At 48.5% G+C, this 25,884-nt stretch overlaps 1 protein-coding gene across 2 annotated transcripts in view; it reads left to right on the forward strand.

Moving 5' to 3' along the window:
• The first annotated feature begins 375 nt into the window (after positions 1 to 375).
• Positions 376 to 25,884, forward strand: part of LOC144503905 (integrin beta-2-like) — a 76,398-nt gene continuing 50,889 nt past the window's right edge. The window contains exon 1 of one of the 2 annotated variants that reach the window (XM_078228964.1): positions 376 to 479. In XM_078228964.1, the coding sequence (XP_078085090.1) occupies positions 462 to 479 (18 nt within the window). In that variant the 5' untranslated portion in view covers positions 376 to 461. The remainder of the gene's footprint in view (positions 480 to 25,884) is intronic. The other variant, XM_078228965.1, reaches the window with a different exon arrangement.

Here is a 25,884-nt window from a genome sequence, read left to right on the forward strand (position 1 = left end):
CTGAGTCAGGGGACCCTCTCTGAGTCAGGGGACCCTCTCTGAGTCAGGGGGACCTTCTCTGCATCAGGGGACCCTCTCTGAGTCAGGGGGACCCTCTCTGAGCGAGGGGCACCCTCTCTGAGTCAAGGGGACCCTCTCTGAGTCAGGGGGACCCTCTCTGAGTGAGGGGGACCCTCTCTGAGTCAGGGGGAACTCTCTCTGAGTGAGCAAGACCCTCTCTGAGAGAAGAAAACCCTCTCTGAGTCAGGGGTCTCTGAGTCAGCTTAGTGACCCAACACCAGTCAAAACCCATTCCCTCCGCCCTCCTACACCGATCTTTGGCTTCTTGCCATTGCGCGTATGTTCTCTTCCACTTCCTCTGCACAGAGGGAAGTGGTTGTTTGTTGAGTGAGGGCAGAGTTGGAGGGATAGAGACACAGGGGGAGAGGCGAGGCTGTGTGAACACTCCCGCTGGTGCAAGGATGGAGCGGGGAACTACAGTGAGTAACTCAACATTCAAACTGTATGAGTGTGTGTGTGTGAGTGAGAGCAAGACCCCTGTCCCAGTCTCTCTGTCCTCTGCTCCTTGCAGGGGAAGGGGGGCAAATGCTGTGTCTTCACTTTCCCCCTTCTCTGGAAGGTGATCTGGCTTCAGTTCCAATCTCCCGCTGTGATTCCCCGGAGTTTAATCTTTCTGCCGATGCTAAAAGCAACTGGATGCAACTTGTATATTTCAGCCACGTTCAGTGTAAAGCAGAAATGTTATCCACTTCTGCTGCATCTTGCTCAGAATAAAACCGCTCCTTAGTTGGAAAGGTGTCTCACTCTGTTAGACTTCAAGATATCACTTCTACCACCCCCGTCACTGACTCTCTGCCCACCCCTGTTTAGAGTGTGGAAACTTTTGGGGGGGAGTTTTGTATCAGTTTGACAGTGGAGGGAGGGAGGGGACGGGGGGGAATAGGTCTGTGTTACGCAGTCCCTTTCAACTTGTCAGCACTTCCAAATAACATCAGTGTCTCCCCCACCCTCTGTAAACTACAACTCATTCAAAAACGCTGCAGTCCCCCCAGCGCTGGCTGACTTACTCTGACTTGCCTTACACCCGGGACCCGGGTTCGATTCCCGGCTTGGGTCACTGTCTGTGTGGAGTCTGCACGTTCTCCCCGTGTCTGCGTGGGTTTCCTCCAGGTGCTCCAGCTTCCTCCCAAGATGTGCAGGTCAGGTTGATTGGCCATGCTAAATTGCCCCTTAGTGTCAGGGAGGCTAGCCAGGCTAAATACATGGGGTTACGGGCTGGGCAGGATTGTTGTTGGTGCAGACTCGATGGGCTAAATGGCCTCCTGTATTGTAGGGATTCTATGGTTCTTCCCTCTTGCCAGCTCCTCTGAGATCTTTGGGCAGTTTTTTTGGGACATGGGCGTCACTGGCTGGGTCAGCATTTATTGCCCATCCCTAGTTGCCCGAGGGCAGTTGAGAGTCAACCACATTGCTGTGGCTCTGGAGTCACATGTAGGCCAGACCGGGTAAGGACGGCAGATTTATTTCTCTAAAGGTGAACCAGATGGGTTTTTCCAACAATCGAGAATAGCTTCATGGTCATCAGTAGATTCTTAGTTCCTGATTTTGTTTATTGAATTCAAATTCCATTATCTGCCATGGTGGGATTCGAACGCGGATCCCCAGAGCATTAGCTGAGGTTTTGGATTAATAGCCTAGCGATAATACCACTGGGCCATCAGCTCCCCCAGCATTCCTTCAGTCCTGACCTCACTTTGCAGTGTCCTCAATGTTAAGGTTCTGGGAGACCCTCTGTAAACTTCTCCATGGCCTCTTAGAATCCTACAGTGCAGAAGGAGGCCATTCGGCCCATCAAGTCTGCACCGACCACAAATGCACCCAGGCCTAACCCCATAACCCCATGCATTTACCCTGCTAACCCCTTGACACTAAGAAACAATTTAGCATGGCCAATCCACCGAACCTGCACATCTTTAGAGTGTGGGAGGAAATCCTCCCTCCACCCCCTCCAAAGATGCTCCAGAAAACACACCTCTTTGACCAAGCTTTTGGTAATTTTGTGTTAAAATGATTTGTGTTGATACCTCCTTCCGTGCATAGTATCAACTTCTGTCTGATAATACTTCCTTGAAGGACCTTGGGACATGAAAGGCATTATATGAAGAGCCATTTGTTCAGAGCCATTAACCCTGTAATATGTTTAATGAACATTTTTAATGAGTAAGGAGAGGTGATGGCCGAGTGGTATTATCACTAGATTATTAATCTAGAAACTCAACTAATGTTCTGGGGACCCGGGTTCGAATCCCACCACGGCAGATGGTGGAATTTGAATTCAATCAAGAATATTTTTTTATTTATTAGTGTCACAAGCAGGCTTACATTAACATTGCAATGAAGTTACTGTGAAAATCCCCTAGTTGCCACACTCCAGTGCCTGTTCGGGTACACTGAGGGAGAATTTAGCATGGCCAATGCACCTAATCAGCACATCTTTCGGACTGTGGGAGGAAACCGGAGCACCCGGAGGAAACCCATGCAGACACGGGGAGAATGTGCAGACTCCGCACAGACAGTGACCCAAGCTGGGAATCGAACCCGGGTCCCTAGCGCTGTGAGGCAGCAGTGCTAACAACTGTGCCACACTCTGCCATCCCTGGTAAGGTTGCCAAAGTGAAATAATTCCTCAGAGGCCTGGCGGTCCCTTCACCAAATTCCCTTTATTTACAAACTTTATCCCCAGTCCGAAGAGAGCTTGTGTACGAAGCCAGAATCTGGAGTGTCCTTAGCCCTGACACTCCTCTGTACATATACACAGGTGAGGCTCTGATTGGACAGGCAATCATTACCTCAATCAGGGATTTCATAGAAATCATAGAAACCTTACAGCACAGAAAGAGGCCATTCGGCCCATCGAGTCTGCACCGACCACAATCCCACCCAGACCCCACCCCCACATCCCTACATATTTTACCCACTAATCCCTCTAACATACACATCTCAGGACACTAAAGGCCAATTTAAGCTTGGCCAATCAACCTAACCCGCACATCATTAGAATGTGGGAGGAAACCGGAACACATTACACATTACATTGTAGACACATTACCAATGACTAATGCCATCCAATAACCTACAATTACTGTCTTCTATTTAGGAAGGGTTCATTGTCTGTTATAGATTTCCAGGGCATTGCCCTCTAAATACACCTCAATTTACAAATCTACAAATATTAGTACAACACAGCACACCGTACACAACAAAAATAAACATTGAAGCATATCCGCTGCCCTCCAGGGCACTGCCTCCTGAGTTTTTCTCCTGCTGGAAGTCGGGGTGGGAGTGCAACCCTCCAGAGGTACTTATGTCCGGGGGTTATGGATGTTCAGCCAGAGGGGGGAAGAGGGGAGGCCACCCCGGACCTACTCTGCCTGGACCCTCCCTTCCGGATTTTTGGCCGGGACGGTGGGGGAGGCTCTCCAGGGTACTCAGTCCGGACTGCACTTCCGGACTTTCTCCCAGAGAATGGGGATCCTCCGATGTTATCTCAATCAGGGATCTCATACTCTAAGAGGCCCACCTCATGGGCCTTGCTGCGGTCCAGGCAAGCGAGAATGGTGGAGCTCAAGAAAGAGGTCTTGGAGAATAGTGTAAAGGGAGGGGTTTGGTTGGGTTGGAAGTGGTTACTGAGATAGAGAGGAATGATAGCGCTGTGGTGTTTATAAATAAATGCAAAATGGTTTGTTTGAGATGCTGGTTGAAGGGCGGGGGGGGTCAGCGTACGTCTGTACATGTGGTTGTTAATGGTGAACATTCATTGGTGTGAAACAGGATATGGACTACAGAGATGCATTTGAGTCTGTCAGCCATGAAGAATGTGAGACAGGCCAAGAGAGAATTGGGGGTGTTTGAGTCTGAAAGTGAAGGAGAACTCTGACGAGGGTTCACGTAGAGATAGGCTCAGCTGAAGTGATGGAGGAGGTTGCCAAGTTTTGGGATAGAGAGTGCCTAAGGCAGGAATTTCAGCATGTCTTCAAAGACAACTCCCAGGAATTTGGCTGAATCAACTGGGAGCATTGACCACAAACTTGAAGTGAGGGGATCCAGAATTTGTGTCGGGTTGCACGGGTGTCCAGTACCTGCGACAGTGCCAGAGTGCTCTAATAATAAAATAAGTGGATGGAATGTTGGTATTTACAGCTAAAGGAATAGAATATAAAGGTAAGGAAGTATTGCTGCAACTATACAAGGCATTGGTGAGACCGCTCCTGGAGTATTGTGCACAGTTTTGGTCCCCTTATTTGAGGAAAGATGTAGTGACATCGGAGGCAGTTCAGAGGAGGTTCACTAGATTGATTCCAGAGATGAGGGGCTTGTCGTATGAAGAGAGATTGAACAGTTTAGGCCAATACTCTCTGGAATTTAGAAGAATGAGGGGAGATCAAATTGAGGTATACAAGATGATAAAAGGTATGGATAAAGTAGACGTGGAGCGGATGCTTCCTCTTGTGGGACATTCTAGAACAAGAGGTCATCGCCTTAGGATAAGGGGCAGCAAATTTAAAACAGAGTTGGGGAGAAACTACTTCTCCCAAAGGGTTGTGAATCTGTGGAATTCCCCAAAGTGGGGTGGATGCTGGGACAGTGAGTAAATTTAAGGAGGAGTTAGACAGATTTTTAATTGGGAATGGGTTAAAGGGTTATGGGGAGAAGGCAGGAAAATGGGGATGAGGAGCATATCAGCCATGATCGAATGGCGGAGCGGACTCGATGGGCCGAATGGCCTAATTCTGCTCCTATATCTTATAAACTTATAAATCTACGGCTTCAGTCTTTGTCCTGTTTACGAAAGGAGACCCAAGGTCATCCAAGGATGTCCGCCTGGTGCACGGAGGCAGTGGAAGAGTTCGCAAGTCATCCGGAGAGGTCCGGTTGGATGTCACCATTCAAACCTGGGTGAGGAAAAGGGGGAGGAGAAGATGGGTTTCCGTGGGTCTCAGAGCCTGATACAGCAAGAGGAGGGATGGTTTTAAATGTTCTGGCTACAGTTGGATACTGGCCAGGAGACTAGGTGACCTGCTCTTTTGAAAACAAATACATTTTCTTATGCCCATTTCAACTGGCAGGAGTTCAATTTTGCTCTGATAGATGGTATCTGCAGTAACGCAACACCCATCGGTAACTGGGCAAGAGCGTTAGTCGAGAATTCCTGGAATGGGTCAGAAACGCACTGATTGAATGACCACTGAAGCATCCCTGTACCATTCTGACTGAGATACACAGAGATAGATGGAAGTTCACGTGATTTAGATGGGACATTGAATATTTGGACATTGTTTTGATCATTTTCTGAAGGAAGTAGATTTTTAACATGGGACATTATGTCGGAGCTGTGTAAAACTTTGGTGAGGCCACAGCTGGAGTACTGTGTGTGTTTTTGGTCACCTCACTATAGGAAGGATGTGATTGCACTGGAGGAGGTACAGAGGAGATTCACCAGGATGCTGCTGGGATGGAACATTTGAGCTATAAGGAGAGACTGGATAGGTTTGGATTGTTTTCTCTAGAGCAGAGAAGGCTGAGGGGGGACATGATTGAGGTGTATAAGATTATGAGGGGTATGGACAGGGTGAATAGGAAGCAGCTGTTCCCCTTGGTCGAAGGGTCAACAACGAGGGGGCATAGTTTTAAGGTGAGGGGAAGGGGGTTTAAAGGAGATTTGTGGAAACATAATTGCATCCAGAGAATGGTGGGAGTCTGGAATGTACTGCCCTGGAAGGTAGAATCATAGAATCCCTACAGGGAGGCCATTTGGCCCATCGAGTCTGCACCAACAACAATCCCAGCCAGGCCCTATCCTTGTAACCCCATGTAATCCCCTGACACTCAGGGGAAATCCCACGCAAACCTGTTGGCCCGTAACCCCAAGTATTTACTCCACTAATCTCCCTAACCTACACATCCTGGGACACCAAGAGTCAATTTATCATAGTCAACCCTAACCCACACATCTTTGGAGTGGGGAAGGAAACAGGAGGAAACCCACGCAGACACGGGGAGAATGTGCAAACCCCACACAGACAGTCACCCGATGCCAGAATTGAACCTGGGTCCTGGCGCTGTGAGGCAGCAGTGCTAACCACTGTGTCACCGTTCCGCCCTAAAGTAGCAGAGGTGGGAAACCTCACAACTGTTAAAACGTACGTGAATGAGCACTTGAAATGTTGTAACATTCATGGCTATTGGACAAGTGCAGGAAAGCGGGATCAGTGTTGATGTAGTGTAGCTTTTGTCATGCAGACTTGATGGGCTGAAGGGCCTCTTCTGTACCATACAACTCTGACACATGAAGTGACGGATTAGGGTGGTTAACTCCCAACAGCCGGAGGTCTTAATCTGCAGGAATAAGTTTCTCAAAAACTCCAGTGATCTGTTACAGGAGTTCAGTCAGGACAGATTATCACTGTCACCCCGGAGGATATTTGAACGGCAGAGTAAGTGAGAATGTGTGCTAAAGATTGTCTGTGGGATAGAAGCACTAAAACGTCAGCAGGCGTTGATGTTAAATCGAGAGAAGCTTCCGGAGCTTCTAGTGCTGACCTTGCCAGTCAGGGAGCATCTTTTGCTTAGGTTTTTGGGGTCAGACAGAGAGAGGACTTGCCCCCTTTTCTTCGCGCTATGCCACTTTTCTTTCGGCCCACTCCAACCCCTGTTGCCCCCGGTGACGCCTTGCCTTTATCTTGTGGCTTGTTGTCCTCTTGCCTCCTGGGCCTTTTCCTTTCTCTTGTATATTATTACTCCTGTTAGGGTTAGAATGCCTGTGAGATTTTGTGGTTTGCCAATGGCAGGTCTTCAAATGTGTTATTTTGTTACAAGATTACCCCGTCGACAAGTAAATGAATGGCTTGAGGCACCGGTGTTCATGTGTGGCATGGTGGCACAGTGGTTGGCACTGCTGTCTCAAAGCGCCAGGGACCTGAGTTCGATTCCAGCCTTGGGTGACTGTCTGTGTGGAGTTTGCATGTTCTCCCCGTATCTGCGTGAGTTTCCTCCGGGTGCTCCAGTTCCCTCCCACAGTTCAAAGTGTGTGTTTGGGTGGGTGTGGCACGGTGGTTAGCACTGCTGCCTCACAGCCCCAGGGGCCCTGGTTCGATTCCAGCCTTGGGTCACTGCTGGTGTGGAGTCTGCACAATGTCTGCGTGGGTTTCCTCCGGTGGGCCGAGGTGGAGTGCCCCTTTGGAGGGTGGGTGCCGACTCGATGGGCCAAATGGCCTCTGTCTGCACTGTAGGGATTCCATGAAATACTCTACGGAATAGACGTCTCATCTGAAAGACGGGCACCTCCGACAGTGCAGCACTCCCTTGGCACCGCCCTGCACCGTTGGCCCGGAATTTGGACAGGATGTTATGGTTGTACCCGCTGGCCGGATTATCCAGCCTCGCCAAAGTCAGTGGATTTTGTGAGTGGGTCACTGCTGTCTCTGGCCCTCTCTCCAACCATAACATTCTGCCCTTTGTCCCCATGCCAATGGAGTGGGACTTGAACCTGCAACCTTGGCATTCTGATGCCACCACTGAGCTATCTCTGACACCATAACAACACAAAAACTGGGTAGATACAGGTGAAATATTGGCATGTGTTACAGAGTCAGGGAGAAAGGTTCAAATGCATTTACTCAGAATGAAGGACTCTGTTGTGATGTGGAGATGCCGGCGTTGGACTGGGGTGGGCACAGTAAGAAGTCTCACAACACCAGGTTAAAGTCCAACAGGTTTATTTGGTAGCAAATACCATAAGCTTTCGAGATATTCGATAGCAGATATCCACTCCATCTGACGAAGGAGCAGTGCTCCGAAAGCTTATGGTATTTGCTACCAAATAAACCTGTTGGACTTTAAGCTGGTCTTGTGAGACTTCTTACTGGACTCTGTTGTGACAGAGGTGACGCAGAGTTCATGTTGCAAACAGTCACACATCCGGGTTTTGAAAAAGTTAAAAGTTTATTATTAGCCACACGTAAGGCTTACATTAACACTGCAATGAAGTTACTGTGAAATTGTGGGGTTTAGATCACAAGGGCCTGTTTCTTCATTGGAGAGATGTCTTGGATGAATATCTTTTTAATTCACTCGTGGGACACGGGCGTCGCTGGCTGGCCAGCATTTATTGCCCATTCCTAGTTATCCGAGGGCAGTTGAGAGTCAACCACATTGCTGTGGCTCTGGAGTCACATGTAGGCCAGACCAGGTTGGACAGCAGATTTCCTTCCCTAAAGGACATTGGTGAACCAGATGTTTTTTCCCGACAATCGACAATGGTTTCATGGTCATCAGTAGATTCTTAATTCCAGATATTTTTTATTGAATTCAAATTCCACCATCTGCCGTGGCGGGATTCGAACCCGGGTCCCCAGAATATTAGCTGAGTTTCTGGATTAATGGTCTAGCGGCACGGTGCCACAGTGGTTGGCGCTGCTGCCTCACAGTAGCCAGGGACTCAGGTCTGATTCCCGGCCTTGGGTCACTGTCTGTGCGGAGTCTGCACGTTCTCCCCATGTCTGCGTGGGTTTCCTCCGGGTGGTCCGATTTCTTCCCACAGTCCGAAAGACGTGCTGGTTAGGGTGCATGCTGAATTCTCCCTCAGTGTACCCGAACTGGCGCCGGAGTGTGGCAACTAGGGGATTTTCACAGTAACTTCATTGCAGTGTTAATGTAAGCTAGTGACTAATAAACATACTTAGCGATAATACCACCAAGTCATTGCCTCTCCACCCCAGTCATGATAAGTAGCATGAGTCACTCCGACTGTAGGTCACACGGAGAGTAAATGGTGGCTTCTAAAGGCATTAATAAAGGATAAATTGACGATATCCTCTGATTGGGAAATCAGTGATGAGTGAGCATTTGTTTCACATCTTCACAAAGAGAATGAGGAGCAAAGTGAAGAAAAATTCCTCTCTCTGGAACATTGATCACCAGTAGAGTGACTGACTGTCCCGTCCTTTAAGAGGTTGTTGGATTGTTACCAGAAGCAGAGAAGGATACAGGAATAGTGGCCACAGCAATAGAGCAGGGCTCCTGGCTTCAGCAAAGGGTCAACAGAGACATGAGGCAGCACGGTAGTTAGCACCGCTGCCTCACGGCACCAGGGTCCCATCCCGGGTTCAATTCCCGGCTTGAGTCACTGTCTGTGTGGAGTTTGCACATTCTCCCCGTGTCTGCGTGGGTTTCCTCCGGGTGCTCCGGTTTCCTCCCACACTTCAAAGATGTGTAGGTTAGATGGATTGGTCATGATGAATTGCCCCTTAGTGTCCAAAGGTGTGCAGGTTAGGTGGATTGGCCATGCTAAATTGCCCCTTAGTGTCCAAAGATGTGCAGGTTAGGTGGATTGGCCATGCTAAATTGTCCCTCCGTCTCCAAAGATGTGCAGGTTAGGTGGATTGGCTATGCTAAATTGCCCCTTAGGGTCCAAAGATGTGCAGGTTAGGTGGATTGGCCATGCTAAATTGTCCCTTAGTGTCCAAAGATGTGCAGGTTAGGTGGATTGGCCATGCTAAATTGTCCCTCCGTCTCCAAAGATGTGCAGGTTAGGTGGATTGGCCATGCTAAATTGTCCCTTAGTGTCCAAAGATGTGCAGGTTAGGTGGATTGGCCATGCTAAATTGCCCCTTAGTGTCCAAAGATGTGCAAGTTAGGTGGATTGGCCATGCTAAATTGCCCCTTAGTGTCCAAAGATGTGCAAGTTAGGTGGATTGGCCATGCTAAATTGCCCCTTAGTGTCCAAAGATGTGCAAGTTAGGTGGATTGGCCATGCTAAATTGCCCCTTAGTGTCCAAAGATGTGCAGGTTAGGTGGATTGGCCATGCTAAATTGTCCCTTAGTGTCCAAAGATGTGCAGATTAGGTGGATTGGCCATAGTAAATGTATATGGGGTTATGGGGATAGGGTGGGGGATGGGGCCTGGGTGAGATACTCTGCCAGACAGTTGGTGCAGACTCGATGGGCCGAACGGCCTTTTCTGCACTGTAAGGATTCTCTGAGTCCGTGTGACAATGGCCTAGTCTTCACCAATGAGGTGGTTGGCGAAGACAGGACCACTCATTTCACCAGGAAATTGGATGGGTGCTTGCAGGAAATAGACTTGCTGGCTAACAGAGATAAAACGGGGGTGGGGGTTGGGGCAATATGACTGATTGGAGAGCTGGCATGGGTTTGATGGGCTGAATGGCTGCCCATGGGCTGAGTGTACTGTAGTGATTCAATGATTGGATGTGTCACGTTGCGCTGACCAGCAGGTCACTGGCACTGCTCGGAAATGGTCATTCTTCATTGGTGACTTCAATTGCAAACATTACCAAACTGGGCAACAGGTGGAACCTCATCCTGCGCTCACTTGGTGTGCATACGCACGCATGAACTCTCCATCAGGCTCTCCACCGGGCATCTCTGGATCAACTTTACTCTCTTTTATAGTTCTATAGTTTATTTATTAGTGTCACGAGTGGGCTTACATTAACACTGCAATGAAGTTACTGTGAAAATGCCCTAGTCGCCACACTCTGGCACCTGTTTGGGTACACTGAGGGAGAATTTAGCACGGCCAATGCGCCTAACCAGCACGTCTTTCGGACTGTGGGAGGAAACCGGAGGAAACCCACGCAGACACAGGGAGAATCATACAAGCCCGACTGTGCAGAAGGAGGCCATTTGGCCCATCGAGTCTGCACTGACCACAATCCCATCCAGGCCCACATATTTACCAATCCCCCTAACCTACACATCTTTGGACAATAAGGGGCAATTTAGCATGGCCAATCCACCTAACCTGCACATCTTTGGACACTAAGGGGCAATTCATCATGACCAATCCATCTAACCTACACATCTTTGAAGTGTGGGAGGAAACCGGAGCACCCGGAGGAAACCCACGCAGACACGGGGAGAATGTGCAAACTCCAAACAGACAGTGACCCGAGGCCGGAATCGAACCCGGGTCCCTGGCGCTGTGAGGCAGCAGTGCCAACCACTGTGCCACCCGTGCCACCCCTTTTTTTGTTAACGTTCTATCTTGGCCTATGGCTGGTGAATCGAATTGTTGTCCCCACTCTGCTGCCCTCAACACTGCAACAGGGTGATGCATTTCCCATAGAGTTATGGAAGTAACACTGTTCATGAACACACGGCTATTGCAACATGCAAAATGCATTAGCAAGTGTTTTGGCTTGTAGATAACAAGTATGTGACTTTCTGGTCACTGAGGTATTTTGCAAGAGCACAGCTTTGCATGTGTTAAGTCTGTAATTATCTGGGAGGTAGATTCAAAGAAGTCACACAAAATGCAAGCCGCAGGAATAGTCGGTTTATTTGAAGGTCTGTACAACTTGCGCTCCAGCCCTCGAGTGGCTGGAGGGGCAGTTCCCAGGACAGGTCACTTCACCCTCTGGGTCACCTGACCTCTTAAAGGGGCCACGCCTCACATACGTAACAGACGCCATGAGATATTGATTATAGGTTGTGCTAACGAGTGTATAGACTTGCTGTGCCATCGTGTTTGTCCAGCATAGTTAAAGGTTAAATATTTCTTCCACAATGAATGGAGTCCAGTCATTCCTCGACTCAAATTCGGAGAAGTCAGTCTTCATTTCTTCGTGAAACAAAAACAGAAAATGCTGGAAAATCTCAGTGGGTCTGACTGCATCTGTGGAGAGAGAATTGAGCCAATGTTTCGAGTCTGGATGACCCTTTGTTCTGACAAAGTGTCGAAACGTTGGCTCTATTCTGTCTCCACAGATGCTGTCAGACCCGCTGAGATTTTCCAGCATTTTCTGTTTTTGGTTCAGACTCCAGTATCAGCAGTAATTTTGCTTTCATTCCCCAGTACCTCTTGATAGAAAGTGAAAGATATTGAGATATTGAGAGTGGACGGCACGGTAGCACAGTGGTTAGTGCTGCTGCCTCACAGCGCCAAGGACCCGGGTTCGATTCCCGGCTTGGGTCACTGTCTGTGTGGAGTTTGCATGTTCTTCCCCGTGTCTGCGTGGGTTTCCTCCGGGTGCTCCGGTTTCCTCCCATGGTCCAAAGATGTGCGGGTTAGGTTGATTGGCCGTGCTGAAATTGCCCCTTAGGGTCCTGGGATGTGTGGATTAGCGGGGTAAAAGAGTGGGGTTGTGGGGATAGGGCCCTGGAGTGGGATTGTTGTCAGTGCAGACTCGATGGGCCGAATGACCTCCTTCTGCGATGTAGGGATTCTATGATGGTTTCTATGATTGTTCAACTTTTGAAGGACTCTCGGGGTGGAATTTTCCAGCCTCGGAACTGTAAAAAGATACAAAAGTCTGAGATCAACAGAACTTCCCATTGTCCGCATCCTGTCCGCTCTGATTCCCGTGACGGTAGAATTCCAGCCAAGGAGTTAAGAGAATCTCTGATGGACAGGGCTTTCGAGCCTGGGGTGTCCAGTCCCGGGGGTGGGGGGGCACAGACCAGGATAATGGTTTGGCCATTAGGGATGGGGAGAAATTTCTTCATTCGGAGGGCAGTGAATCCTTGGAATTCTCTACCCCAAAGGGCTGCGTAGGTTCAGTCATTGAGTCTGTTCCAGACAGAGCAATAGACTCCTGACTTTAAAGACACCGAGGGAAGTGGGGATACTGCAGGCAAGTGGCATTAAGTTAGAAGATTAGCCGCGATATGGTTCAATGGCAGAGCAGGTTCGAGGGGATGAGTGCCTACTCCTGCTCCTATTCCTTTTTGATTTGATTTGATTTGATTTATTATTGTCACCTGTATACATATGCAGTGAAAAGTATTGTTTCTTGTGCGCTATACAGACAAAGCATACCGTTCATTGAGAAGGAAAGGAGAGGGTGCAGAATGTAGTGTTACAGTCATAGCTAGGGTGTAGAGAAAGATCAACTTAATGCGAGGTGGGTCCATTCAAAAGTCTGACGGCAGCAGGGAAGAAGCTGTTCTTGAGTCGGTTGGTACGTGAACTCAGACTTTTGTATCTTTTTCTTGACTGAAGAAGGTGGAAGGGAGAATGTCCGGGGTTCGTAGGGGTCCTTAATTATGCTGGCTGCTTTGCCGAGGCAGCAGGAAGTGTAGACAGAGTCAATGGATGGGAGGCTGGTTTGAGTGATGGACTGGGCTTCGTTCACGACCTTTTGTATTTATTTGCGGTCTTGGGCAGAGCAGGAGCCAGACCAAGCTGTGATACAACCAGAAAGAATGCTATATTTGTAGAAGTTGGTGAGAGTTGTAGTGGACATGCCAAATTTCCTTAGTCTCCTTCTGCAAAGAGAATGGGTACATCATTCTGACCTATCCTTATCCCAAGTGATGTTGTACATTGGAGCTTCTGAGTGGGTTTCGGATCATTGCACAATTGTTTGAACTGTCCTTGCCGCAGCAATGAGGGGTTTGGGGGAAAATATTGCCAGTGAGTAGAATGTTTAAGCTAAGTTTAAAGTCAAGTTTAGTGTCACAAGTAGGCTTGCATTAACACTGCAATTAAGTTACTGTGAAAATCCCTAGTCGCTACACTCTAGCGCCTGTTCGGATACGCTGAGGGAGAATTTAGCACGGCCAATGCACCCTAACCAGGACAACAAAAACAGAAAATTGCTGGAAAATCTCAGCAGGTCTGACAGCCTCTGTGGAGAGAGAATGGAGCCAACGTTTCGAGTCTGGATGACCCCTAGTCAGATTCCAGCATCCGCAGTTTATTTATTTTGCGTTCATCACCTAACCTGCACGTCGTCCGGAGTGTGGGAGGAAACCTGGAGCACTCGGAGGAAACCCACGCAGACACGGGGAGAACGTGCAGACTCCACACAGACAGTGACCCGAGCCGGGAATCGAACCCGGGTCCCCGGCGCTGTGAGGCAGCAGTGCTAGCCATGGGCTGGATTTCTGCAAATCTGGTGTCACTGGGCCGTTTGATCAAACACTTCATCTGAACAAAAACCAGAGCGGAAACGTCGAGTTGAGCCTGGCGAGTGGCCGTTTCCATGACGCCGTGTGACCCGCTGCTACAACCTGCGCCACGCGAAATGTCTGCCATGATTCACAAAGCAGCAGAAAATGGCTTTCTGTGTTGCCGATCTCTGTTGCATAGGTGTGAAACTAGTTGTTAACATCTCACAAACAAACTACTGATGCGTGTGGATGTGGGCACTCACAGCTTGTCGCAATCGCTTGATGATCAATGTTGATTGCGGCCCCTTCCTGCCTCTCACCATTGATCTCTGTTGGGGTGCGGGAGTTCAATCGATTGAAAATTTCCCTGGGGAAGCAATCAGCCCCTTTTGTATTTCACCACCTCCCCCGCCCCACTCCCCGTCTGAGCTTATCTCTGACCTCAGAATGACCTCTGAACTGAGGACTTGTGGCAAACTTTCAGAAAGAGCAATAACAGGATATCCATCAAACTGAATGGTTGTTGAAGGCGTTAACATGTCAACTCTCGCCAAGGTGTACGTGGCTCCTCTTTGCGTGTGACTCCGTACGCAACTAGACGCCCTGCAGGTTCCTTAACTTTTTAAAGCCACCTCGGCGTAAGATGAGGCTTTAGATCCAACACGGGAGGAGGTGCGATGTATGTGCAGGTACAGCAGGCGGTAAAGAAGGCAAATGAGATGTTGGCCTTCATAGCGAGAGGATTTGAGTATCGGGGTGGGGATGTTTTGCTGCAATTGTATAGGGCGTTGGTGAGGCCACACCTGGTGTATTGTGTGCAGTTTTGGTGTCCTTATCTGAGGAAGGATGTCCTTGCTATAGAGGGAGTACAGCGAAGGTTTACCAGGCTGATTCCTGGGATGGCAGGTCTGTCAAATGAGGGGAGACTAAGTCGGTTAGGATTATATTCACTGGAGTTTAGAAGAGTGAGAGGGGATCTCATAGAAACTTATAAAATTCTAACAGGGTTCGTAGTAAGTCTTCTAAATCTAAGTAGAGACTTCTTACTGTGCCCGCCCCAGTCCAATGCCGGCATCTCCCAAGCAGGGTTAGACAGGGTAGATTCAGAAAGAATGTTCCCGATTGTGGGGGAGCCCAGAACTAGGGGGTCATAGTTTGAGGATAAGGAGTAAACCTTTTAGAACTGAGGTGAGGAGAAATTTCTTCACCCGGAGAGTGGTGAATGTGTAGAATTCACTCCCACAGAATGCATTTGAGGCCAAAACGTTGTCTGATTTCAAGAAGAAATTAGATATAGCTCTTGGGGCGAAAGAGATCAAGGGATATGGGGGGAAGGCAGGATAAAGATATTGAATTTGATGATCAGCCATGATGAAAATGAATGGTGGAGCAGGCTCAAAGGGCCGAATGGCCTCCTCCTGCTTCTAGTTTCTTTGTTTCTCTGCTTCATCCTGTCAGCTTGGATCTTGTTAGATCGAGCCCAAAATGGGATGTAATATCCTTGTCTTGTCAGCTTGGATCTGGTTTGGGCGGCACGGTAGCACAGTGGTTAGCACTGCTACTTCACAGCTCCAGGGTTCTGGGTTCGATTCCCGGCTCGGGTCACTGTCTGTGTGGAGTTTGCACGTTCTCCTCGTGTCTGCGTGGGTTTCCTCCGGGTGCTCCGGTTTCCTCCCACAGTCCAAAGATGTGCGGGTTAGGTTGATTGACCAGGTTAAAAATTGCCCCTTAGAATCCTAAAAAATGCGTAGGTTAGAGGGATTAGCGGGTAAAATATGTGGGGGTAGGGCCTGGGTGGGATTGTGGTCGGTGCAGACTCGATGGGCCGAATGGCCTCCTTCTGCACTGTAGGGTTTCTATGATCTATGATTGTCCCTCACGTGGGGACCATGATTGGACTTAATTTGAGTTGGCTTTTGTGATTAAAAATAAAGTACCGGAATGTACAAAGAAATGAAACACAGAACAGGTGACGTTTATAAACTTGGTTTGAGGCCTGCAGTTGTTTGCAGATTGACTAACTGCCTGACTTTGGTCACACATGCAAGGGTGGCACGGTGGCGCAGTGGTTAGCACTGCTGCCTCACAGCGCCAGGGACCAGGTTCGATTCCCAGCCTCGGGTCACTGTCTGTGCGGACTCTGCACATTCTCCCCGTGTCTGCATGGGTTTCCTCCGGGTGCGTCACTGTGCCACCCTAATGCCACTGAATGTCAATGGTTCGATCCCCTTTCGGTGGTGATGGCCATTGCCTGGCCTTTGAGTGGCGCAAATATTACTTATCAGCCTAGGTTGGATAACATTTTCTTGAATGCAGAGTAGGGTTCGGATGTGCTTAAAAGCTAAAAAGTTAAAGTTTATTTATTAGTCACAAGTAAGGCTTACATTAACACTGCAATGAAGTTACTGTGAAAATCCCCTAGTCGCCACACTCCAGCGCCTGTTTGGGTAACACTGAGGGAGAATTTAGCACGGCCAATGCACCCAACCAGCACGTCTTTCGGATTGTGGGAGGAAACCGGAGGAAACCCACGCAGACACGGGGGGAACGTGCAAACTCCGCGCAGACAGTGACCCAAGCCGGGAATCGAACCCGGATCCCTGGCGCTGTGAGGCAGCAGCGCTAACCGCTGTGCCGCCCATACCCTGATGGAAGCTTTTGCAAGAAATACTTGCGAAAACGGCCAGTGACGACAAAAATAGTTGTTGTCGAGTGTGTGGAATGGAACTAATTTGGTGACTGTTGCACCAGCTCGCTCAAGCACAGACTGAGTGAACACTCCCTGCTTGGAAATTTCTCTGCCTCTGACAAAAGGGAAATTTACCCTGTTACCTTATAGAATTGCGGCTGATGATGTGGTTTACTCCAGTGCTGCTCGCTGGCTTATCAATTAGTACCAAACTTAAAAGTGTGAAGCTTTTCTGTCACCTATGTACATTTTCAGTGAAAACAGGAAGTGAGCACTTTGCGATCTATTTGTACTTCAGTGTGGAGCAGTGTGTTCGTCCGTGCATGCTGTGCGCTGCTTCTGAAACAAAAACACTGCACCACAAGAAGGTTGAAAGCCGCTTCTCAAATTTTGTGGCTTCAGGACAGGTTGTGGAAATGGGAAGACGTTTTGTGTTGAAACGCTGGGCAGCGAATCAAGTCCTTCCGAATCCACGCACAGCAAGATCACACAGACAACAATGCAGCCCAATCCATCACACAAACCAGCCTCCAATCATCAACTCCGTCTACACTTCCCGCTGCCTCGGGAAAAGCAGCCAGCCTAATCAAGGACTCCACGCACCCTGGGCATAGTCCGGGATTTTACCGGCACGCCCGCCCGAGGCTGGTAAAATCGTGCCCGAGGCCAATGGAGAAATGCCATTTTGTGAGCCTCGCCCGCCCCGGAAAATGCCCCGTGCCAATAAGGTCAGGGCCATTTTCTCTTCCACCTTCCCATCGGGAAAAAGATACAAAAGTCTGAGGTCACGTACCAACCGACTCGAGAACAGCTTCTTCCCTGCTGCTGTCAGACTTTTGAATGGACCTACCTCGCATTAAGTTGATCTTTCTCTACACACTAGCTATGACTGTAACACTACATTCTGCACTCTCTCGTTTCCTTCTCTATGAATGGTTTGCTTTGTCTGTATAGCGCGCAAGAAACAATACTTTTGTAATATTGTTTTGTATTACTGTATACTAATACATCGGTGGCATGGTGGCACAGTGGTTAGCACTTTGCTGCCAGGGACCCGGGTTCAATTCCAGCCTTGGGTCACTGTCTGTGCGGACTCTGCACGTTCTCCCCGTGTCTGCATGGGTTTCCTCCGGGTGCTCCGGTTTCCTCCCACAGTCCAAAGATGTGTAGGTTAGGTGGACTGGCCATGCTAAATTGCCACTTAGTGCCAGGGGGACTAGTTAGGGCAAATATATGGGGTTACGGAGATAGGGCCTGGGTGGGATTGTGGTTGGTGCAGAGTTGATGGGCCGAATGGCCTCCTCTGCACTGTAGGGATTCTATGTGACAATAATAAATCAAATCAAATCCACTGTTATTTGTCATTTATATTAATGATTTGGGTGAGAATATAGGAGGCATGGTTAGTAAGTTTGCAGATGACACCAAGATCGGTGGCATACTGGACAGTGAAGAAGGTTATCTCGGATTGCAACGGGATCTTGATCAATTGGGCCAGTGGGCTGACGAATGGCAGATGGAGTTTAATTTAGATAAATGCGAGGTGATGCATTTTGGTAGATTTAACCAAGGCAGGACTTACTCAGTTAATGGTCGGATGTTGGGGAGAGTTATAGAACAAAGAGATCTAGGGGTACAGGTTCATAGCTCCTTGAAAGTGGAGTCACAGGTGGACAGAGTGGTGAAGAAAGCATTTGGCATCCTTGGTTTCATTGGCCAGAACATTGAATACAGGAGTTGGGACGTCTTGTTGAAGTTGTACAAGACATTGGTAAGGCCACACTTGGAATACTGTGTACAGTTCTGGTCACCGTATTGTAGAAAGGATATTATTAAACTAGAAAAAGTGCAGAAAAGATTTACTAGGATGCTACCGGGACTTGATGGATTGAGTTATAAGGAGAGGCTGGATAGACTGGGACTTTTTTCTCTGGAGCATAGAAGGCTGAGGAGTGATCTTATAGAGGTCTATAAAATAATGAGGGGCACAGATCAGCTAGATAGTCAATATCTTTTCCCAAAGGTAGGGGAGTCTAAAATGAGAGGGCATAGGTTTAAGGTGAGAGGGGAGAGATACAAAAGAGTCCAGAGGGGCACTTTTTTCACACAGAGGGTGGTGAGTGTCTGGAACAAGCTGCCAGAGGTAGTAGGTACAATTTTGTCTTTTAAAAAACATTTAGACAGTTATATGGGTAAGATGGGTATAGAGGGATATGGGCCAAATGCGGGCAATTGGGACTCGCTTCATGGTTTAAAAAAAAGGGCGGCATGGACAAGTTGGACCAATGGGCCTGTTTCCATGCTGTAAACCTCTATGACTCTGTGACTCTACAAAGCAATGAAATATCAACCAGTCTTTTCAATCATTTTCGACACCTGTTAATGTCCCAAAAAGCAGCAGATGACGTGTCACACCCAGTCTGAGGGGCAGAAGGGTGTCTTGTTTTAGTATTTCCATCATGGGCTGAAGGACCTGTTCCTGTGCTGTACTGTTCTATCTCGTCCGATTAAACAGAACCAGCCTGGGAAAGTAGAATTTTCCCAGTTAAGTCCTGTCCGCAGCACTGCTGGGAAGGGAGTTCCAGGTTTTTGACCCAGTGACAGCGAAGGGTCAAAGTCTAGTTTCAAGTCGGGATGGTGTGTGATTTCGAAGGGAACTTGCTGGTGATAATGGCACCTGCTGCCCATATTCTTCTACGTGGCAGAGTTTGTGGATTTGCAACTCCTCAGATACTGATGGAAGCATCCCTTGTCCAAATGCAGCAAGATCGGACAATATCGGCTTGGGCTGATAATTGGCAAATAACATTCATGCCACACAAGTGCCAGGCAATGACCATCACCCACAAGAGAAAAGCTAACCATCTCGCCTTGACATTCAATGGCATTACCATCACTGAATCCCCCCCACTATCAACATCCTGGGGGTTACCAATGACCATCACTGAATCTCCCTCTATCAGCATCCTGGGGGTTACCAATGACCATCACTGAATCTCCCACTATCAGCATCCTGGGGTTCCCATTGACCAGAAACTGAACTTCACGAGCCATATAAACACAATGGCTACAAGAGCAGGTCAGAGGCTGGGGATCCTGCAGTGAGTAATTCACCTCCTGACTTCCCAAAGCCTGTCCACCATCTACAAGGCACAAGTCAGGAGTGCGATGGAATACTCCCCACTTGCCTGGATGGGTGCAGCTCCGACAACACTCAAGAATAACTCTTGTGTGGTGTGATTGTCACTTGCCATTTATCAGCGCAAACCCACATATTGTTCCGTTTTTGATGTGGGTGACAGAGACTGCTTCAGCATCCGAGTAAGTGGCAAATAGATCCCTTTTATACTGGAGGGAAGGTCATTGATGAAGCAGTTGAAGGTGGTTGGGTTGAGGACACTAACCCCGAGGAACCCTGAGGACAATGTCTTGAAGCTGAGATGACTGACCTTTGACAATCACAACCAACTTCCTTTGTGCTCAGTGTGACAGTGGACAGTGTCCCCTGGATCCCCACTTCATTTTTTACTGGGGCCCCTTGCCACGCTCGGCCAAGCTCGACGTCAAGAGCAGCCACTCACATCTCTGGAAATGTTGTCCATGTTTGAACCAAGACTGCACTGCGGTCCGGAGTTGAATGTCCACTTTGTCAGGTTGGTTCTGTTATTGGATGAGATACTTAAACCGAGAGCCCATCTGACCTGTATCAGGCGGACTGTAGGGCTCAGGAAAGAAACTCACCAGCAGCCTTGCAGGGGCAATTAGGGATGGGGCAAATAATAGTTCACAAGAATTATCCCTGGAATGAAGAGCTTGTCGTATGAGGAATGGTTGAGGACTCTGGGTCTGTACTCGTTGGAGTTTAGAAGGATGAGGGGGGGATCTTATTGAAACTTACAGGATCCTGCGAGGCCTGGATAGAGTGGACGTGGAGAGAATGTTTCCACTAGTAGGAAAAACTAGAACCAGAGGGCGCAACCTCAGGCTAAAGGGACGATCCTTTAAAACAGAGATGAGGAGGAATTTCCTCAGCCAGAGAGTGGTGAATCTGTGGATCTCTTTGCCGCAGAAGGCTGTGGAGGCCAGGTCATTGAGTGTCTTTAAGACAGAGATAGATAGGTTCTTGATTAATAAGGGGATCAGGGGTTATGGGGAAAAGGCAGGAGAATGGGGATGAGAAAAATATCACCCATGATTGAATGGCGGAGCAGACTCGATGGGCTGAGTGGCCTCATTCTGCTCCTATGTCTTATGGTCTAAATAATGTCTGGTATTGCACACATCCTGTGAATTTAAAAAAACTCCTCAAACAGTCTGGCACTGTCTCAGTCCTGCAGTGTCAGCCTGGATTTGTACTCTCAAGTTGTCAGTCCAATATAGGGGAGGTGATGGCCTCGTGGTATTATCGCTTGACCATTAGTCCGGAAACTCAGCTAATGTTCTGAGGACCCGGATTCGAATCTCGCCATGGCAAATGGTGGAATTTAAATTCAATAAAATAAGTATCTGGAATTAAGAATCTACTGATGACCATGAAACCATTGTTGGAAAAACCCATCTGGTTCACTAATATCCCTTGAGGGAAGGAAATCTGCTGTCTTTTCCTGGTCTGGCCTACGTGTGACTCCAGAGCCACAGCAATGTGGTTGACTCTCAACTGCCCTCGGGCAACTGGGGATGGACAATAAATGCTGGCCAGTCAGCGAGAGTCATGTGATTTGATTTGATTTATTATTGTCACAAAGCATACCATTCATAGAGAAGGAAAGGAGAGAGTGCAGAATGTTACAGTCATAGCTAGGGTGTAGAGAAAGATCAACTTAATGCAAGGTATGTCCATTCAAAAGTCTGATGGCCGCAGGGAAGAAGCTGTTCTTGAGTCGGTTGGTACGTGACCTCAGACTTTTGTATCTTTTTCCCGACGGAAGAAGGTGGAAGAGAGAATGTCCGGGGCGCGTGGGGTCCTTAGTTATACTGGCTGCTTTGCCAAGGCAGTGGGAAGTGTAGACAGAGTCAATGGATGGGAGGCTGGTTTGTGTGATGGACTGGGCTTCCTTCATGACCCTTTGTAGTTTCTTGTGGCCTTGGGCAGAGCAGGAGCCGTACCAGAAATTATGTTTTTTCTGGTGCATCTGTAAAGGTTGATGAGAGTCATAGCGGACACGGCAAATTTCCTTAGTCTTCTGAGAAAGTAGAGGCATTGGTGGGCGTTGGTGTCCCACGAGTTGATAAGAAAAAAGAGTTGGAAAACACAACTCTTTGACGAAGATATGTCAACATCCTGTGTGAGAATAGTGACCCTCTTGTGAGAAAAGCTCTCGTATTTCGGAGGGTAAATTAACCCAATTGATCCATTCCGGCCTGGATAATCAGGAATATTGTTTCCGGTGTTTGGAGAACTGATTTCTGATGTGAGGGTATCATTATTGCGTTCAGCTTTCTGCATGAAGGGTGCAGTATACTGTATATGGGTTTTATTAACAGGGGCAGAACAGGAGGTTATGACTTGTATAAAGACACTTAGTTCAGTCTCAACTGGAGTTACTGTGTCCAGTTCCAGGCACTGCACTTCAGGAAGGATGTGGGGATCAGACAGAATGCAGGAGAGATTCACAAGGATGAGGAACTTCAGTCATGAAGATAGATTGAAGAAGTCGGGACCTTTCTCCTTGGAGAAGAGAAGGTTGAGAGGAGATTTGTGAGAGGTGTATCATAGAATCCCCACAATTCAGCCCTCAAGTCTGCACTGACTCTCTGAAAGAGCATCCACCAGGCTCCTCCCGCGCTTTCTCTGTAAGCATATTTACAATAGCTAATCCACCTGAACTGCATATCTTTGGACACAAAGGGGCAATTTAGCATGGCCAATCCACCTAACCTGCCCACCTTTGGACACTAAGGGACAATTTAGCATGGCCAATCCACCTAACCTGCATATCTTTGGACACTAAGGGACAATTTAGCATGGCCAATCCACCTAACCTGCATATCTTTGGACACTAAGGGACAATTTAGCATGGCCAATCCACCTAACCTGCATATCTTTGGACACTAAGGGACAATTTATCATGGCCAATCCACCTAACCTGCACATCTTTGGACACAAAGGGACAATTTAGCATGGCCAATCCACCTGACCTGCATATCTTTGGACACTAAGGGACAATTTAGCATGGCCAATCCACCTAACCTGCACATCTTTGGACACAAAGGGACAATTTAGCATGGCCAATCCACCTAACCTGCACATCTTTGGATACTAAGTGGCAATTTAGCATGGCCAATCCCCCTAACCCGCACATCTTTGGACACTAAGTGGTAATTTAGCATGGCCAATCCACCGAACCTACACATTTTTTTACACTAAGGGACAACTTAGCATGGCTAATCCAACTAACCCGCACATCTTTGGACATGGTGACCTCTGACCTGTACTGAGCTCTGTAAATTCCACACCATGGTGCATCGTGATTCACCTTCACTTGGCCTAGCTTTAACTTCTGTCTTTGCTTCAGCCGGTTGTCAGTAACAAAGTAACCCTTTGTTCCAGGAGTTTGTTAAACACTAACTTTGGAAGGTCAGCAGCCTGTGGGGTTACTCTGTCAGAAAAGGGAAGTGTTGTCCAGCCAGCCTGGAAGAGAAGAGTGCCAATTCCTGCCAGCTGAGTCACCCGGCAAATACTTTGCAAACATCTCTCCACAATCCGACATTGTTAGATTATGGTGGGGTATTCGACTGCGTTTGATTCCAATCTCACTCAGACATAGTTCAGACCCTTCTGACGGTAAATGGTGGACCAAACTCTCACACCGACCCCTCTCCGGCAACCGGTAAATTGCTAATTGATTGTGCTTTGCTCGCGCGGGTTTTGAATCCCATCCTCACGCCACCTTTCGGTTGGGTATTGCACTGAAAAGGTCAACGAGTGGGTATGATCTTCCGTCGCCATCACGGTGGGACCCGCCCCTCCCCCTGCCCCCAGCAGGAGATTTGGCACCCCAGCCAAAATCCCATTGACTTGGGACCGGACCACCCCGGTGGCAGGCGGGCATGTGGGCGAGGCCGGACTGGTAGCCTCACGGCAGGCAGCCATTGTTGAACTAACTTCACTTACACCTCTCCAGCAGAGAGGGCAGCAGAGCAAAAGACCGATACTCCGACCATTCAGCGCACCACACGATTGCCTCAAAGATTCGACAGAACAAACATTCTTTTTACAAGATCATTAAATCCCTACAGTGCAGAAAGATTGGCCCATCGAGCCTGCACTGACAACAATCCCACCCAGGCCCCATCCCCATGACCCCATGTATTTACCCTGACAGGAAGGGGCAATTTAGCATGGCCAATCCTCCTAACCTGCCCATCTTTGGACACTAAGAGACAATTTAGCATGGCCAATCCACCTAACCCACACATCTTTGGACTTTGGGAAGAAACCGGACCACCCGAAGGAAACCACGCCGACATGGGGAGAATGTGCAAACTCCGTACAGACGATGACCCAAGCCGTGAATCGAACCTGGGTCCCTGGCACTGTGAGGCAGCAATGCTAACCACTGTGCAACCGTGCCACCTTTGCTGCTGTCCGCACCAAGGCAGACTTTCATCTGTTCCCCTGGGGAGGTTTTTCCTGGAACAGGTCACTATCCTATCACCAGAAGCTCATAATCACCATGCACCAAGTATGGTTGGACTTTAACCTGGTTAGACTTCTTACTGTGTTTACCCCGGTCCAACGCCGGCATCTCCACATCATGTGTGGCTGACCAGGAGTCTCTCCCCCTCTTACCGCCAGCCATTGGCGTGTTTGGCAGGTTGACACTTGACCTGTTTGACTGCGTGACGAACGCTCCTTCGTTTGCCATCAAGTCCTGGGGTGGGACTCGAACCCGGAGCTTCTGGCTCAGAGGTAGGGCCTCTAACCCAGTGTGCCGCACAGACCTCCACGCTTGCGGTTGTGAATGTTGGAATTGTATTGCAATAAAAGACCTGTTTTAAATTGGTAATTAAGCATGGCGGCCTCCAACTGGGGGTTCATTGCAAGATTATATAAACTAGTTCACTCTGGGGGTGACCGGGAGAAACTGGGAGAGTCTGTGACTTGACGCTGCTGTCTCAGAAGTCAACCTATTTCAGGGCGCAGAATGTCTTCATACCATCCTTTCTCAATCCATCATTACTGGAACTAATACTGATAGCAGGTGATGGTCCTGGCGGGGAGGTGTACGACAAATAGTGAGCGGGCTCGCAGGAATTCTCAGTCTTCCAACAGATCTCGTTCTCAGTGAGACAGAGAATAAGGAAGCTGTGCTGTCCCAGCGAGTTCACCGGAGACCTTTATGAATGCCTACAACCATCCCCCACAGCATTTCCTGTTGCAACGAGCGTCGCCGTACTCTGTCTCCTCCAGTTCCTCCCCCACCGCAGCGAATATCAGCAACATCAGTCAGCCAGTGCCCCACGTTATTCAGGTCACATTCCCTGAAAGTTGTAACAAGTCTCACAACACCAGGTTAAAGCCCAACAGGTTTATTTAGAATCACGAGCTTTCTGAGTGCTTGGTGAGTGGAGAGGGAGGTTTCACAAACACGGCAAATATAGACAAAGGCACAACTGCAAGATAATAAAGTCAAAAGTTAAAGTTTATTTCTTCGTTACAAGTAAGGCTTGCATTAACACTGCAATGAAGTTACTGTGAAAATCCCCTAGTCACCACACTCCGGTGCCCGTTCAGGTCAATGCACCCTAACCAGCACGTCTTTCGGACCATGGGAGGAAACTGGAGCACCACGCAGACACAGGGAGAATGTGCAAACTCCACACAGACAATGACCCAAGCCGGGAATCGAATCTGGGTCCCTGGCGCTGTGAGGCAGCAGTGCTAACCACTGCGCCACCGTGCCACATAATGGTTGGAATGTCAATATTTTCAGATAATCAAGTCTTTACAGGTGATTTAACCTGTGATTATCCCTCTCTCCACTCGCACTGTCTGTACCTGTAAAGACTTGTGTCTTTGTCTATATATGCCGTGTTTGTGAACTAACTTCTACTCACCTGATGAAGGAGCAGCGCTCTGAAAGCTCGTGATTCCAAATAAACCTGTTGGACTTTAACCTGGCGTTGTGAGACTTCTTACTGTGCCCACCCCAGACTCACGCGGCATCTCCACATCATCCCTGAATCTTGTGTAACTGGTTGGGGCGCTGGTGTTCAGATAGATTGTAGCATCCCGGGAGTGTTTGGGACATCATTGTCTGACCGCTTGTCCTGGA

Source organism: Mustelus asterias, chromosome 14 (genome assembly GCF_964213995.1).
Source record: "Mustelus asterias chromosome 14, sMusAst1.hap1.1, whole genome shotgun sequence".
Classification (NCBI taxonomy): Eukaryota; Metazoa; Chordata; class Chondrichthyes; order Carcharhiniformes; family Triakidae; genus Mustelus; species Mustelus asterias.